Source organism: Hyalella azteca, unplaced genomic scaffold (genome assembly GCF_000764305.2).
Source record: "Hyalella azteca isolate HAZT.00-mixed unplaced genomic scaffold, Hazt_2.0.2 contig1749, whole genome shotgun sequence".
Taxonomy (NCBI): Eukaryota; Metazoa; Arthropoda; class Malacostraca; order Amphipoda; family Hyalellidae; genus Hyalella; species Hyalella azteca.
In genome coordinates this window covers 498,233-515,868 of record NW_025932050.1, presented here as the reverse complement: position 1 = coordinate 515,868, position 17,636 = coordinate 498,233, and the positions used below count along the sequence as shown (strand labels likewise).

At 38.2% G+C, this 17,636-nt stretch overlaps 1 protein-coding gene across 2 annotated transcripts in view; it reads right to left on the bottom strand.

Moving 5' to 3' along the window:
• Nucleotides 1–17,636, bottom strand: part of LOC108672251 (protein abrupt) — an 85,270-nt gene that overhangs the window by 6,594 nt on the left and 61,040 nt on the right. For both annotated transcript variants that reach the window (XM_018159891.2, XM_047883874.1), the window contains exons 2-5: nucleotides 6,259–6,878; nucleotides 5,877–5,994; nucleotides 1,831–2,872; nucleotides 1,444–1,524 (exon numbers count right to left, since the gene is read on the bottom strand). In XM_018159891.2, coding sequence (XP_018015380.1) covers nucleotides 1,444–1,524; nucleotides 1,831–2,872; nucleotides 5,877–5,994; nucleotides 6,259–6,506 — 1,489 coding nt within the window. In that variant the 5' untranslated portion in view covers nucleotides 6,507–6,878. The remainder of the gene's footprint in view (nucleotides 1–1,443; nucleotides 1,525–1,830; nucleotides 2,873–5,876; nucleotides 5,995–6,258; nucleotides 6,879–17,636) is intronic.

The following is a 17,636-nucleotide window of genomic DNA, read 5'->3' as shown; positions in this document are numbered from 1 at the left end:
GAAAACAATTCAGTGGAAACAAGGAAAGTACTTACCTTCAAGGACTCGCCTGCAGCGCTTGAAATTTTCTAAAAACGAACAATTTCTGCGATGTTGATTTGCTTTCGTCGAGGTACATCTTAAGCCCATGTTCGTATGAATAATATTTTTTGGCGTAATTAAAGAATATAAAATTGATAACCGAATTCAGCATCTGAAGATCCATTTAATAATCGACTGTTGTTTGATTTGAAAATAAGAACAAATTTTATCCATTAAATCGTGCATACAAAACGAAGCACGATGACACTCCCGAATGAACTCTCGTGGTTGTCGTACACTTAAGTATACTTATGTATACCTATGTAAATCGTTATGTATTAGCATCAGCCAAATGACAAAGCCTTTCAGGTCAGAAACAAATTTACGAGTATGGCTTTGAAGTTGATAGTGCACTGTGAAGCTAAGGCATTTCCAGGAATTTATGCGCAAACAATTAACGCATTATTTACTGATGTTTTTACTTTAAATTTCGGAGTGAGAAATTCACTTCGTTGCGGAACGCTGTCATGAACAGTAAAGGCGAGCCTATAATAATCCTCCGTATACACGAAGCTCTGTAAATTCTCTGCAGCAACGAGCAAATAATTAATAAAGATATCAAAACATGAGCCAGAAATTTCTTAGAAAACACAGAGATTTATCAAAAATTTCATGCTTATTGCTGTGGATAAGCATGCAGTCGTAAGTTGGACACACACGAAAAATTGAAAGAGGTTCAAAATGACACACTTGAGATGGTGGATCAAACCATGGACCAAGATGGATAAAAATACAGCAAACTTTATCATATTTAAAAGTTACAAAAATATCTTGTTCGTTTGGATTTATTTTATTATTTGTCCAGAACTTACGATACATTTTTATTCTCGTTCAAAAGTTCTTTGAGCTTTGCTGAACAATTTGAGGGACCCAGCTCAACAGATTTCTTTTATTTTATAAATCCAGACGAAGAAGATTTAATCGGTTCAAATACGCATAACCGACGACAATTCAATGGATTGAAATCGGACAAAGAATTTAGAAAAATGTGCAGTTCAAATGCCCCAAAACTCTACGCAAAGTGAAATATGGTAATAGAATGAGATAAAGTTTATTCTATATATGAATTCAAAGACTCGATATCTGAAAAAAATTTAATTCAATGAAATCTTGAAAATTACGCGTAGTTATTATTGTATCTGTCATCTATTTGCTTCAGCACATAAGCATTAATATATCAGTTTGAAAGTTAACTTGAAACTTCAAGATTTCAGTTTAAGATTCACTCATCTGACGAGGATGAATATTATGTTGAGATACGATAGGATGACACCTCTGTTGATTTATAGAAACGTTTGCTGAGAGTAACGAGGCGAGTTGAGCTGCAAGACGCAAGAGGAACATAACAGACGACGCGCTTACCGGGGCTGGAGTCAGGATGTGGGGAGGCGCCGATGCCTGGTAAGCCCATGAGGCCTGACGGGCCTGGGAAGCCGCCCAAGCCTGGAAAGAGAAGTCTCTCGTACTGACGGACATGCTAGGGGCTGTTATATTGCTATCGTGATTCACCGTCAGCAATGGAACTCGTGTATAGTCTTAAAAGTAGTGGAAAATTATTTTTGATATCGATGTTCAAACAAATAACCTCTTTTCACTGGCAGTTTTGACAATAAAAGGAAAAATAAATGAAAGGTTGTTATGTGAAGGAACAAATATATGCCTTAGAACTTTAGTTGCGTCAAGTTTTGAAGTTATGGATGTTAAAAATTTTAAAATGGCTGTATGATATTCAAATATTGCAATGCTCACCTTTCAGAGCTGCCATATTAGCAAGCCCTGACATTTTTTCCAGTGAATTTCCGTCCATTTCTTCGTCGCCATCTTGGTCAGGTCTAGAGTGGCTGCGGTCCTCAGACTTGTCTGATGCGCACGTGTCGCTTGCGTCGTCCATCGGAACCTGTGGTAGGTGCTGGGACAACTGCTGGTTCATTTGGTGCGACATTTGTTGAGACAACTGATGTGACATTTGCTGGGACATGTGTTGAGACATTTGTTGGGACATATGGTGAGACAACTGGTGACTCATGTGATGCGACATCTGCTGGGAGAAGTGATGAGACATCTGCTGCGACATGTGTTGGCTAAAGACTTGGGCTGCAGATGCTGATGGCAATGTATGTGACGAGAAACTAGGGGGAGGTATGGGCATCGGAGGCATCGGTACTCCCGGAAGCGGAGGCAAGCCATGGGGAGGAAGCGTAGTTTTGAGGGCAGATGCCAAAGGGTGGTTCAGTAAGTTAGGCGGTGTCATTCGAGGACCAGGAGAAGGTGAGTTGTCGTAAACGGAATGGCTTAGCGAAAGTTTCGGCTTCTTGTGAACAGGGCTTGACGGTACTGAGTTGGATGCCTTTGCATCTTCACATAACTTTTTAGGAGGGGGGCTTTTTGGGGTGATTCTGATTGATCCCGTAGTGGTTTCCTGATTTTTTCTAGGCTCATTGGAAGGTGGTATCGATGTAGAGGCTTCGATGGAGGGCGACTGGACGATTGGAGACTGGGTTGACGTGACAACCACAGTCTGGTCCACAGTGGGTTCCTCCTTGGTGGGCACTGGAGAAGGACTTTTAATCTTCATTTCTTTCTCGCTATCGTCGGTTGTATTGATGACAACTGAGTCGTCCACTTCAGATTGCAGCCCGCGAACCTGAAGGTACTTTGCAGTCTTCAGAAACTCGGGTACCAAGTTCCTCGGGACCTCAACTTCACCGCAGTAGATGTACTGAAGCAGTGGGGCCAACTCACGGAACCGGATCTCGTTCAGGATCACAATAGGATGTTGACACGGATTTCCCTAAAAAAATAAATATGTATGTCATCAACATTATAATCAGATTTCACTGAAAAACTTATTTCTTGGTAATTAAATAATCACCGATGTTTCGACTGCTTCGCATGTTTTGAGTGGATTTAGAAACACCATCGTGTTTTGAGTAAAGCTAGCATGACATTTCCTACAACCTAATGAGAACATTCTTGCGAATGTACAGATGTTTATCTCTTTACTACGTGTTTTGGTATCGTACAACGAACAGTGTTATACAACGTTTCCTTCGAGAAATGAATGGTGTTATAATAAATTTATAAATTTCTTGACTTTTAGGAATTTGAAGAATGCTATAATAACTGAATTATGTCTCAATAAACTTCCATTAAGCGTCTTTAGAACATAAGAAAAAATTCATTTCTGAAATCTAAATTCAGTTTCAGCATCGTATTCAATTTATTTCCTTCAAAAATGTGTGTTATACGAAAAGTCTGTGCAGGGCGGAAGAATTGAAATTGGAAGGCAACAATACTTTCAGATGTCAGTTCTTCTTTGCGCGATCACGAGAAGTGCCGAGTCAGATTTCAATAATGAGTATGACCTTTGAGACATAAAGCTGGCTAAGTTCGTCCCCCACTCGACGCCCATTTTTCCCTCTCGCAAATGTTAAGATGCAAATCAAAGGTTGTGCGTGAGTGAGGCATAAGGTGATTTACTTCTTATCATGTCGTCGGCTGCCGAGATGCATGATTAGGGTGATTTAAAAGCCATCGCTCGGCATGATGTATTGTGACCCAACACTCAGTCGGTCACTCCAGCTCCATAAATAAGCCTATAATGCCGTACTGATCAGAATTGAAACATAGAGTTGTGTTCCTCATTGACAGTAACACGCAGTATGAAGTAGTGAAGTGAATTCACGCTACTGTTACGTTTTATTATTATTATTATTATCTATCGCGGTTGTGCTCTAGGAGAATATCATCGATAACGGCCTTCAAATTGATTTCTTAGTCCACTAGTATAATTATTCAATATAATTAATTAATGATTGAAGTCCACTAGTATAATAAGTTGGTTCCATCAGTGAATCCCTTTTTTGTTCCATTATTATGCCAGTTTTTAGAAATAAAATAAATCATAAATAGTAACAAAAATAAACATAAGAACAAAAATTAACATCGAAGCAAATGGAACTTCATAGTCACTGAGCATATGAAAATTATTTTCTTGACTGTGTATGGACGAAGTTGTAAGATGGCGTGTTGAGTGAGACGTCCTATGATGTGCGAGCTGTAAAAATTGATCCAGGGAAAAGAAAGGATCGAGGACGATGTACGATTACAGGACTTGAGGACAGTGAACGATGACGGATACGTAAGATTATTCGGGATTTTGATTGAGTGAGACTCCGGGGAGTGTTTGTTTCGAGGTATTGCGCGATTTAGATCGAATATAGCACAAAAGATCACACCTAAGTTTTATTTGAGTTTATTTATATTGTTACATAGTTTTGTAAATTTAGTTTATACATGTTGGTATTGATGAATCAGGTGTAATCAGGAGCAACTTTTTAAATCGGGCGTCACAAAATACTATGAAGTCAACGGCTTTGAATAGCATATTCTTTACTATTAAATTATCCCTAAATTTTTTTTCAGCATGGGCCAGCAACGATGACTCAGCTATTCAGTAGCATCGCATTCTTAATGACCACGAATTTCTCCAAGAAGTATTGAAGGATGTTGCGCGCCTCGGAGCGTTCCAAAACAAGCTACGGGGAGCGATACTTGATAGGCCAGGTTGGTGGAGGCCGATACCCGATGTCGGTGACGAGATCGAAGAGCAAAGCAAGGCCTTAGAAAGCGTGACACTCGATGAGTCGGTTTCCATTACAGCCCGCCAACCAGACTAGAATCTTGGAAGATGGCAGCTACAATAGAAGGCAGCCACAAATGAGCTCTCATTACAGTGTCTTCATCTTAATTGATCGGAAGTGATGAGTAAGCAATCGCGATGCTCTTGTTGAGAAGTCCAGCACAGGACGAACTGAGACGCCCAGACCAACGACGCTTGCTTGGTTTGTTGGTGTTTGATAGCAAAGGTGGGAGAATAATAGGTCTTTGCACAGTGGTAATCAGGGGACATTAATTGGGTGTTCAAGACATGACAGAGAAAATAACTTTCGGTGACAAGGCTTCCTGAAATGCTTCTGAACAACGCTTCTGCGCTGAGAATTTAACAACGAATACCAGAAATGCAATATACAATTAAAGCTCATAATTAAGATACCTAGTGAGTGGGCATAATAAAGATTATTTATTTGAATTTAAAAAAATGTTAAGAATTCCGACAAATATTTGAAAGTTTTGGAATTTAAGTGTTGAATTTAAGTGGAGGGTGAGAAATAATGGCCATTCTGGTGGAGGAAATAGATTGCCTGGAAATGAGTACATATATTTCAAGTTTCAATTTTAAAAAGTCACCATCGATGATTTTCCCCTTTTTATTATTTAATCATCTATTGTGCTACTTTTATATTGCCTAGTGTTGTGTTTGAGGGGAGGTCTTTAACAGCATTCATCATTTGAGATGAATAATGATGAAACGTGTAATTTGTTGTTTTAATATACTTTTCGTTCAAACTTTTGTCTATATCGTTCAAAATTTTAATAGTCTGTCTCATTCTGTATTAAATATATCCATGGAATATTTTAACTGATACCAGAATGATCTTGTGCCTAATGTCCTTATAGTTTAAGTTAAGCCTAATGAAGAAAAATCTAACGTTATTGGTCGGAATTTCTAGACCCTATGGTAGAAAATCGCCTTTTCAAACAATTACTTCAAATTAGGTGATCGGACTATTTTAGGCAGACAAAATTTTGCCTGCGTTATTTATCATTTTTGTTATCTCGGAAAATAAATCAAATCATACAGGGATGCAAATGAAAAATGATTCAATTGAAAATTCTTTTCTTACCAATGTAAATTTGAATATCAATGAAATTCAAAGAAATTATTGAGATACCTTAAGTAGTTGCCTGAAGAAGGGACTTGCGGCCGACAAAACCACTTGGTGGGCGGGCAATTGCCGTCCCTCGCATGCTAAAGTCACGTCCACAAACTCGCCCGAGTCTTTTATTTCTCTGCAACGAAGACATGCGCAAGTGCCAATACTGTGTTCAAAACTCATTAGTAATAACAAATTAACCAAAGGTACAATTAATCATGAGAGTATCGCTTGCGAATCTTACGAGCATGTTCTGTGAAAAACACCGCAAAAATTAATAATTTTTGGTAGCCGATAAGTCACTCATCAGAGCCGTTAAATTTATTCTATATATTATTCACGTTCAGAATATTTTTCTCAGACTCATCGAATATTATCTTGCTCTGCAGCTTTGTCTTACCTGAAGAACGAACCAAGATTTGAAGCGAACTCTTTCCAACATAGATTGTAGGTATCGTCGCCGTTTCCTTTGTTGTTCTTTTCGATGATGGTGTCTTGAGTTGAAACGAACTCGTTGTTTTCTTTGTCGGTTTTGTTACGTGAATCTCCATTGACTGGATCATTGGGGAGGCGTGAAGGGCTTGCATTGCCCGGTGATATTGTGTGGCTAGACATGTTGGGGTTACTCATGTCAGTGCTTCCAAGCATTGTAAATAGAATTAAATTTAAGATTCACTCTTTAACCTCATCAATGAATCATTTCAGTTCATTTAACGGCTTCAGGGGTAAAATCGGAAGCCAACATGGCTAGGCTCCAGTGTCATTAAAACTATAAGTAAAACAGCTGTTGTCTTCTCTATCAAGCCTACAAATTAAACAAGTAACAAATAGAAGGTGCTGATTATATTACTGCTGTATCATAGGTTATAAAATCAGATGTTAAATAGATAAATGAAATATTTCGTGAGAAACACAGTGGGCGTTTAGCAACGTTAACAAGGATGTTCGTAAGGAAGGATTGCGGGTCTCTGGCGATGCGCGGTGAAGTGCGGTGATGGTGCAGGACTGCGCCCGCCTCGTCTGGAATGAAAAAAATTCGTATTATTTTTTGCTGGATATAAAAAATCCACAAATAAATAAATAAATTCTATATTATTTTAAATTTTTTTCTTGAAAACAAGCGTTTCGGTTGCAAATAAACATGACTATACATATCTTTGGATTCATTGAGGAAAACCACTGTCGGATCCAATAAAATATTTCATTTAAAAATTGTGATATTACTTTTCATTTGACAAACTTCAAGTATTAAATGCATATCAGATATGGCAATAAGTATTAAATGACACCTTGACACGAACATGACATCGAGAAAACGAGTCATGTTTGTCCAAACTTGAAGAGGACGCCAAAGGCACGAAAATACATCATAATGTAAATGACTTAATAAAATTAAAAAAACTATAGGGTGTTACTACCAAAAAATGTCTAACGGCAATTCTACGCTATAATCTAGCTAAGAACACAAAAAATAGTGATACTCGTTACGGACACCGAACTGTTTTTTTGCCGCTTGTTTCCATATCGTCATTTTAGGGACGAGTTTGAGTGCAGACAAAATGTCGAGTGGCAGGACAATGAGGCAGAAGGTAATGCTTCGGAACAACATTATAGCGCCGGGCAGCACCCACAAAAGATGCTCAATAATGTCGAGCTGCGATACATAATTCGGTTACTGAAGAGACATTTGGTATCTGCCGACATTTGCTGATGAGTCGATGCCGAATAAAACTGATCACCACCCGTCATTTTTGGGCCCAAATTATAAGGCGATTTTAGTGGAATTATTAGATTTGAATAAGAGAGTGCATGAGATAATTTCATGGAGATGAACTCTAATGATTATTTCATCGATCAAACAGCAATGCATGCTTCTTTGACATATACGATATTTTTTTAGTTAACTTATTATTTCAATATGAGTGTGTTTAGTATAAAATTAAGGCCATTTGACTGTGATGTAGGAATTTTTACTTAAGATAATTCATTACAGAGATTTAAACGGTCCAACGTAACTATTTTCATTACTTTTATTTCGACCTTTAAAATAAGGTTCAAACTAAACAATGCAACGTAAAAAGCCGTGGTTAAGCTGAAATTAAAATGAATTTAAAAAACAGAGAACATTTTTAGGATCTAAAGTCAAACTTCTTGATATATACTTCGAGCGACGACCCGATGAGCAAACTACTTAATGGGACGACGAACCACCAAGACATAAGTGATCACTTGTGTTGATCTCAACAAAATTAGGATGCGGAGTTCACTCGATTCAAAGCGCACGCTATATTTTCATCCTGAATGATCATAGTGATGCCAATATTTCAGGTGACAATATTGCAGAACTTTCATTTAAAAACAACAAATAGCTGGGCATAAATCTGACATATACACTGATTCGTGCATTTTTGGTAGAACTAGCTCTCGTATTGTTTTTTCTCGGGTGTCCACACATTATTTCCAAAGTAAATAAAAAATCTCAATTTCCCATTGGGAAAAGCTGGAAATCTGAATAACTTTCTTGCTTAATAATTTTAAATGAGGTCATCTAATTTGAACATGGTTTGCTCATCCTGTCAAATGAATAAATCAACTTTGAATAAATCAAAAAAATTATTTCCATCAGAGTTCCTATTGTATCATAGTCCCGTAAGACAATAATGACAGCAGCGCTCTTTCAGGAAATTTAATCCAAAATGAAGCGCAATGTTGGATTTTCTCGCGCCAAGAAATATTTGTGATGCTACTTATTTTCCAGACTGGCGCTCTAGTTCTCGGAGGTAAACTCAAAAGTATTTCGCTCTCACTGCGTCATCTCTTGGTCATTCTCCAACATTGAATTCTGAGATTGCTGACGAACACTTCCAGTCTTCACGCACGCAGTCGAAAAATAAGAAGAAAAATCTAGCAAAATGTAGTGTCTCGAAGGATACTCAAAGATCCTTGTCGTACTTCAATCCTGACGTACGGGCTCGTAAAGAGAAGGCTGGCACTCGTCGTTGGAAATATGGTGGCTAGAGTCCGAGTGCCACGTTGGCTGTCGTCGCCTTGTTTATCGTCTTCATCGTCCTCAAATTCTCACTTGAAATACAAAAGAGTCAATGAAATTTTAATTTACCATCGAGGTGGTTGTCACGCATGAACTTTTTGAAGCAAAAAATCATGCGTCTTGCAAAAATATGCAAGCATGTTAAGAAAGTGGTAAGATTTCATCTCATCTTCAATCATTATTCTCAAAATTCATTTCATTTCATCTGCAATCGTTACATTTTCCCATAGCAGCTTTTCGAGTAATTCCGAAATACACTCCGCCGTACCATGATGAAACCTCCGACGCTCACCTAAAGTTAAAATTTCGCAAAATTTGCAGATCGAGGAGAACTTAGCCGTGTATTTCCCAAGCGACTTTTTATTGACCTCTCACAGAGCCATAACCTGCATCCTTTACATTTCCCTTCTTGATCTGACTCCCCTCTTCTCCCCTCACAAACCTCCCCTCATTACCCTCACAACACCCCACTCCCTCGCAGCGCTTCGTTTCTAGATAATTCATGTTTTTTCCAAATCCAAAACACCCTGTCTATTAACAGAAACTCCTTCTTCCTATTACGACACACATATTCCCTACATTTCACACGTTGTTTTTATAAATATTAGTCCCACCTACAGCAATTCTTGTTTCCAACGGCCTTTTTTTCTCGTCAGTAAACATTCTAATCCTGGTAACAATACTCTTCTTTCTTCTTCAGCACGACAAAACAATTCCAACGAATCGTTCTTCTCTTTATTATACACATTTCAAACCCCTTCACTCTTTTCTATTAACATTTATATTGTTGAAATCCTCTATTTCACATCCCTCATCCCAATCAACACCTCACAATAATCTTCTTAAAATTTTTATTCTTCTATCCATCTAATTTCCGCTCCAAATGTCCTCTCGCGTCAAAATGATTTATGTGGCATAGTTCATAAGATAACCCATACCATATTGGTTATCTTATTCATATTGCTGTATACATACAGCAATATAAAAGTGTATAGATTACTTGATTCAGTAGAACAATTGAATGTCCCCATGAACATTGAACATGCTCCTAGGACGATTGTTTGAAAGTTTATCAGCGTTTTCGAGTCATTTTGTAACCGTTTCAATTTAATTTTTCCAAAACCTTTGTAATTTCATGCTACGTAGCACTTGTGGTGAAGCTCCAGAGGAAGTAATGAAAATATCGAGTCCTTTGCCAGTTATTAAAGGTCAGGTTAATCAAAACAGTTTGATCCATACGCAAATTACGGCTTTAAATATCACATAGCCTTCGGTAAGATCCACCTTAATTAACTTGAAACACAAACGCACTGCAATGAACTGTTCTGTGGGTGGGCTCAATAGGAGCTGCACTTTTAATATTCATGGATCATATCGGAAAGCAATTATATCGTGGAGAAGATTGGGCGCAATTACTTGATCGCATGGACTGATTCTAAAGGATATTAATAATAATGAGGAGGCCTGGATCGCGATCAACTTCCCGTTCAGATTCGCGTGCTGCACGGAAGTTCCCGCAAGCTGCGACGCATAAAACACAATCGACGGAAAGACCGCACGTCTCGCAACGACCGCCGGAATCGACGACTTAAATACAAATTTGACGTTTTGAGATTTAACTTAAATAAAAGATGATGATGCGCGCCGAAAGTTTGACTTAGGTCGAACATTATACGTTAGAATTTCAATATTTTAGAAATGCAAATAACTAAAAAGCAATCACTTCAGATAGAAGATCCTCATGAGAAATGAACGTTTCGGAAATGCGCGCTAATGGCAGCAATTAAAATTATTGTCTGTGTGGCATTCTCAAAATTCAAAATTAAAATTTTATAGATTTGTGAATTGAATACTTACGAAACACGCAAAATTTTTGTGGTGTAGTGAATAGATACATTTAAAAAATGATCTAGTCTCAAATATTAATGCACTAATTTATGTTCAGCACCGAATTAATCCAGGCAATTGATTGCGAGAAATTCCTTTAGTTCCGCATGTCTATTTTCTAACGAAATACCTACCATTAAAGTGCAGTTCCTTTACAGCTGAATAACAAAATTCCTCAAATCCAGTCTATTCTCTGTGTATATAACATCCATACTGACTTTTAACTCATACATGTGAAGGCAACGCATGATAATTAGACATTTAATTTTCTCAATAACATTATTGTGTGCTTTAGATCAGAGCATGTTATGGCACAGAATCGGAAAGAAATTATTGATGCAACTAGAGACAGATTAATAGCTTTAATGGAATTAAGTTCTTAATGAAACTATTCAATAGTATACGTGGCTAATAACATGCAATTTAATAACTCGCTGTTACTTAGGATCCTGATGACGTTTAAATTAGCTTTGCTCCGTATGTAATTATCATAAGAATAATTCGGCTTCAAACAGAGTATTTTGATGATCCCTGAGTGATAACAATCGAATATCCTGATCTAATAACTAACTCTGACATTATAATAGAAATTAATTTCTCCCAATAATATCTATTTTACATTAGGTTTAGTCTACGGAAAACACAGCCAATATTTAAATATTTCAGGGTTGAATTGCCTTATAAAAAAGTCTTACATAATTCTTTTGCGCTAAACCTATGAAGTGAATGCGAACGAAATTAAGTGAGAAATTGAACCTGATAGTATTTATCTCGTATAGTTGAGTGTTATATAATTTAGAGAAAAGCATTTCCACGTTGGCACGTTGTATATCCATGCAAACGGTTATTGGGTGCGAGAAAAATCTCAACAGTGAATTCACTAGGCATAGAAAAATTAGGGTTGAATCGTATAGAGTGATTTTTTATTAAAATATTGCATATCAACAAATCTATATTTTTTAGAGCCGCCACCACAGTATGAAAAATATAAAAATGAGCGGTTAAAAATTTTTCGGTTCAAAATATTGGAATGATCTCAGTCGTTAATGAAGAATGATTATTTAAAGGATGCTCTCAATCGTTAATGAATATATTTTTCAATACTATTTTGATAAAAAACGTCGAATTTCCTTCGATGATGCGAACACAGAAGGCTCGGTACCTGAAGAGGAACGTTCAAAGAGCCGTCGAGTCTGGCCGGTATTGGGACAAGAGCTTCCCGGCGGTACGGCGTGTTTGCCAGCAGGGAGCAATGCCGAGCACCACCTGAGTCTTGCTACTGATGTGGCAAGATGAGTTACTGAACTTTTGAGTTAGACAGAGGGAAGTTTGAGAGGAAGAATATATAGTTAAAACAGCGTATAGTAGAAGTTACTTGCTCGAATACTTTTTCGGAAAATAACTCCAAAAGGAACAATTTCTTAGTAAATTAATTCGAGGGATAAGTGTTAATTGATAATTAATTTTGGAATGCTATGAATGGTTGATAATCTATCCAATAATTAAATAAAAATTGCATAAGATATTGCTAATTTGTAATTTCCAAGAAACAAGTGTTCCAGCAACTCTTCGCAAGACGCCTCTGCCTGGCTGCTGGCCTCATCTCCAGCTGCGCGTCTCCGGCTGCTGATGAGCGAAGAAGCAGCGGCGGCCGCCAGCGCACAGAGACTCAGTTGGCTTGCAGGCCGAGCAGGTCTCTGTGCCGCGACCGCAGTAAGAAGAAGACTTGTGCCAAGTATTGATTGCCACGAGTCTTGCTGGCCGACACCGTAATTGCCGCCGCACTCTCTCGCTCTTGCCGTCCGCGTGCCAGCATCCCAAGCCAGCAGCACCTGAGCCCTCAACTAATAGATGGATGGAACTTCTCCTGAGGGCTGCGTTGTCGAGGGAGGAAGTCTTGCCTGCGATCTATGGCGCTTCTTCTGAGGGCTGCACTGCTGAAGGGTGAGTCTTGTCCGTCACTTCTCCTGAAGGCTGCATTGCTACTGAGGGATGCAGTCTTGCCAGACTACCCATAACGCCCATTATTATTTAGAAAAATTCTCTATTCGCATATCAATGCTCAATCTATTTTGAGTCAGAGCTTGCGGGAATTTAATAATTTCTTAAAGTCTACAATCAAAATTTATCAATTAGTTATAGTTACGATTTAGCATCAAAAAATAATTTGCAAAATTATACGATCCTAACACATTCGTAAGAAACGTTTTACGTTTTTCGTGTACTTTTGGTCTTCGTGAGACGTTCAAATATGCCGGTAATAATAGTCGAGTTAAACGTTCTTAAATCTTGAATGGCGAGTCTGTAACGCCGGCACCGTTTTTGACAACGGCCGTTTAACTTACATATCGAAATTAGAATTTTAATATTGCGACGTTGCTAAAGTCTGAAATTGCACGTCAGGAACGTTTGTTGTGTAGTTACGGCCCACCCGCAACGTTCGTACGCTATTGATAATTGTTATGCTTATAACTCGTACATGACTGGTGCTCAACGTTCATACCACGATGATGTTTTGCGCGCTAATCATTTCACTTATTATATTTAGTATTTATACGTACTAATGCCATGGGTGTGCGTTACACTCGTGTAACGTGCGCTACTCGGTAATCATGCAGGTGCAATGTTCACGACGTACATTCTGCCTTCATTATGTATTAATGACATGCGTCTAAAATTCATTGCGTAATAATGAAGCACGTGTAACTACCTTTATGTATTGCTGGCGTGCGTGTAAAGTTCGTTTAGCGTGCATGTAAATTGTATTTTACTCATATGGTAACATACCGCTCATTAAGAATTAATGTTCTTATATAAAATTTTATTGTATTATTCTAGCATCCATTAAATAAAGCTATCAGTTACGCAGCTTTTATGTAGCATGAACGTATATACGATGTCACGCTGGAAAGCATGTCACTCATCAGACACGCAGCACAACACCGGCCGCTGCAGCGGCACTCCGTCTCGTAGCGTCACCGAATCCATTGCTCTTTGATATCTTCCAATACTCTCTTTATCTGAGCTCTATGGTCGCCACGCCCCCTACCGGCCACTCAAAATCTCGCCCCCTACACTCCCTCCCGCAACTCCATTCACACTCATCATCTAGCTCTTCCATTAACTTTCACTCTCTTCAATAGGATTACTTAGTATCCATACTTTTTACTTCTCCGGCTTTTCGCTACTTCAGCTAACTTATGAACTTTATTCAATTTCCTCCTTCCTACCACGGTAATCCTTTTATTACCTTTCCACAGTCTTATTTGCTGGCCTTGATTTGTGATTAATTTATTCCATCCCATTCATATCTGCTCGATGTCAATCATTCTCTTAAGCAACATATTTCTCTTCCTAAGTTTTTAGCTTCAATTTCACTTCATTTTTAATGCAACTCTTTTCGCTAATAACGAAAGGCACTGAACGAGTATTCAAGTTGATTCATTATGGCTGAATTTTTTCTTCGCCTTTACTTTACTTCAAAACTAAATATTTTCTAGAACGAATTACAACTTATTTAACTCATATCATTCAGTTAAAACCACAGAAAATTGTTCATATTTACTTTATTAGTATTATTTTGGGACGAGTTAGCAAATTTCGCGCTGGTGACCTTCCAGGTGAAGTGATTGAGACGCGTTTCGCTCAAGAAAAACGTTTTTTTTTGGAGAATCATTTTTACAAATAATGCATAATAATAACGTATGTAAAATTGCGTTGCAGATGTAGTCAGCTATTGTAGTTATTATTAAACTCACCAAATTGTTGAGAGGAAGCTGGGATTACGAATTATATCGTTTCGTTACGAGAAAACAAAACGATACTTACGGGAACACAAAAGTTAGCTACTTGGGACGTGCCTAAAATTGTCTACCGTGAGTCAGGGAAAATCTTCACAATACTTCAAACCAAATCGCACTGCTTGTCTTAGAAAAGTGGCGAAATCGTGAACAATTTGACATTTTGCGATTTATCGACTTGCAGTGCCTATTTTTAGCGTTTATGGAAATCGAACTTTTCAGTGTCGATGATTACTTTACTCTCATCTAAGCTTAGCGCAACTCCACATTGCTGTAGTGGCAACCACGTTACCCTCTTGTAAGCTATCCTCTACCTAAACATGATGTTGTGAGGACCACGTTACCCTCTTCCAAACTACTCTCCACACAACACTGCTGAAATTGCGACAACGTTACCCTCTACCAAGTTACCCTCCACCCCACACTGCGTTAGTTGCGACAACGTTACCCTCTACCAAGTTACCCTCCACCCCACACTGCGTTAGTTGCGACAACGTTACCCTCTACCAAGCTACTCCCCACACAAACCCCACACTGCGTTAGTTGCGACAACGTTACCCTCTACCAAGTTACCCTCCACCCCACACTGCGTTAGTTGCGACAACGTTACCCTCTACCAAGCTACTCCCCACACAAAACTGCTGTAGTTGCGACTACATTACCTCCTACCAAGTTACTCTCCACCCCTCACTGCTGTTGTTGCGACAACGTTACCCTCTACCAAGTTACCCTCCACCCCTCACTCCTATAGTTTCCACAACGTTCCCTCTCCCAAGCCCTCTCTCACCCCTCAATCGATCTCAGAACGCATGTAGTTCCTCATTTAATACGAGTTGCCGCTTCCCATGCAAAAAAATCATAACAACGTATTCAGGAGTAACATTAAACTGTTGCCAGAAACTTATATGCTCGAGTTCCTAATTATAACGGCATTAATGGGTGTTGTTCTGAGTGACTATAAGCTCATAAATTCCACTTATTTCATCGATCTGTTCAAGCTATGAAATATTTCATTCAACTAAAATATTTTTAAATGTCATTCCGTCCTTACGAATCACTAAAACATAACCCATGTATCATAAGTAGTCGTGCTAATATATGCGTAGTATTGTATTTATAGGTCAAGCGATTTCATCATCAACTAGGTAACCATGATATAAGACAAAAATTACGGACAAAATTGAAGAAAACGAGGTCCTTTTCAATACCAAACCAATTTCAATACCATATGTAATTGAGTACGTATCATCCATAGGTTTTAGTAAACCAATATAGATCAGGGTAGATTGCATTTCGCATAGGAAAATTCAATGATTAATTTGTTTTCAATGCGCAAATCAAATACAGTCAAAGATATGGAAGACTTTGATCTTTCGGACTGCATTCTCATCAAAAACAACTGCAGTTTGTTGTCAATACTTCTCGCCATTGAGAAATAATTAACTCATCAGAAGAATTCCTCTGAACAAGCTCTCTTCTTCAGGATTGAAAAGAAGTTCAGGCAGCGCGCGGGGCACTCTTAGATGGGATCGCGTAGTGCGTTTGATCTCAAGAACGGTCACCGTCGATGTTTTATTTCGACGAGAATAAATCGAGGGTCCAAGTTGAGCGCTCATAAGTCTTAGCATAGCATTGAGTCGTCATTAGGATCATCAAGACAAATCTTGTTCCCTGTAGCAGTCTAATAGCTCTGCTCATTGGAGAGCCTCTTCAAAAAAGAACACATTGTTCGTGAGTCAAAGGACATTTTATTTGCGTACTTGGCGTTGAATTAAATTAGTCATTTAGACGAATTAAAAGCTAGCAAAAGTTGAGCGTCTCGAATCATCTTCTTCTGAAGTTCCATCATTGGATGTTAAGAGTTTACTCAAGTCGAGGGTTTTAAACACAGTAAAGCTTTATTGCAGTTTAACGTTATTTCATTAGTGATTCATTTCAAGAGAACTAGAAAATTTTAACGTGTAGTAATAGAGGATAAAAATTTTAGGACAAGAGATATTACATGAAAAGCTAACAAGTGCGGTATGTCATAATTTGATGAGCGTGTCAATGGCGAAATATCATGGACTGTGTATTGAGAATTGAAAAGTTTGTACAAGTAATGAATCATGTTGGTTACTAATTACATAAAGTACATAGATGAGTACAGCGACCAAGCTGGGATTCCTAATGCAACGAACGCTTCCTGGCACAGAAAATGGATCAAAAGTTCAATGTTCTTTAGACGATGATTTTCGCTCAACATTCAAAATGTTGGATAAGCTGTTGAACTAATTTTAATGAAAAGAAGAAATCGATAAAAGTTTTAGACTACTGTACTTACTCTTTAGTGCATAAAATTTTTAAGTTATTAAATCATATGTATTATTGAGAAATGTACTCTGACGATAGTTGGCATTACAGAGCAAAGTTATCAAACAAAGTGCCCAACTTGGACAAATGTGCATTCAACCACTCGTCCTTCTTTTTACTCAACCCCACCGAATAAAATAATTCAAAACAAATATTGTGTGACACGCTGCAATTGGGAAGATTTCTACCAAGTAGGGTGCAAATGGATGAAGCAGTCATGATTATCCAAGCCGAGATACAAATGTCTGGAAATGAGCACTTCAATGATTTCTTGAAGGCATTTATTTAACCAAGAATTATTCAAGACTGGCCAGCCTTGCTTGGCCGACTCATCAGCGAACAGCTGAGGCAGAAAAGAGATCATTTCCGTTGCTGAAACGCTCAAGTAAAGCATTCCTAGCGAGACCTAACCCACCCGCTGCACATCAAAGTCTACCAACTAAGTTACAAAGACTCAAGACAAGCTAAAAATGGTCTTTGGCTAGCGCCACCGCATAGAGACGCAGATTTGGCAGTTTCAGGCCAAGTAAAGTCTGGAATAGCCTCATTGAAACCAGCTAAACCTTACAAGAACCTAAGCTATGGTAGGTCTTAAAACTTCGATTGACCGATATATAGTAATGATAATTAACCGGAATATCGTAGTCACATCATAAAATTTAAGACGAATAAGAAGGAATAAGCCTACAA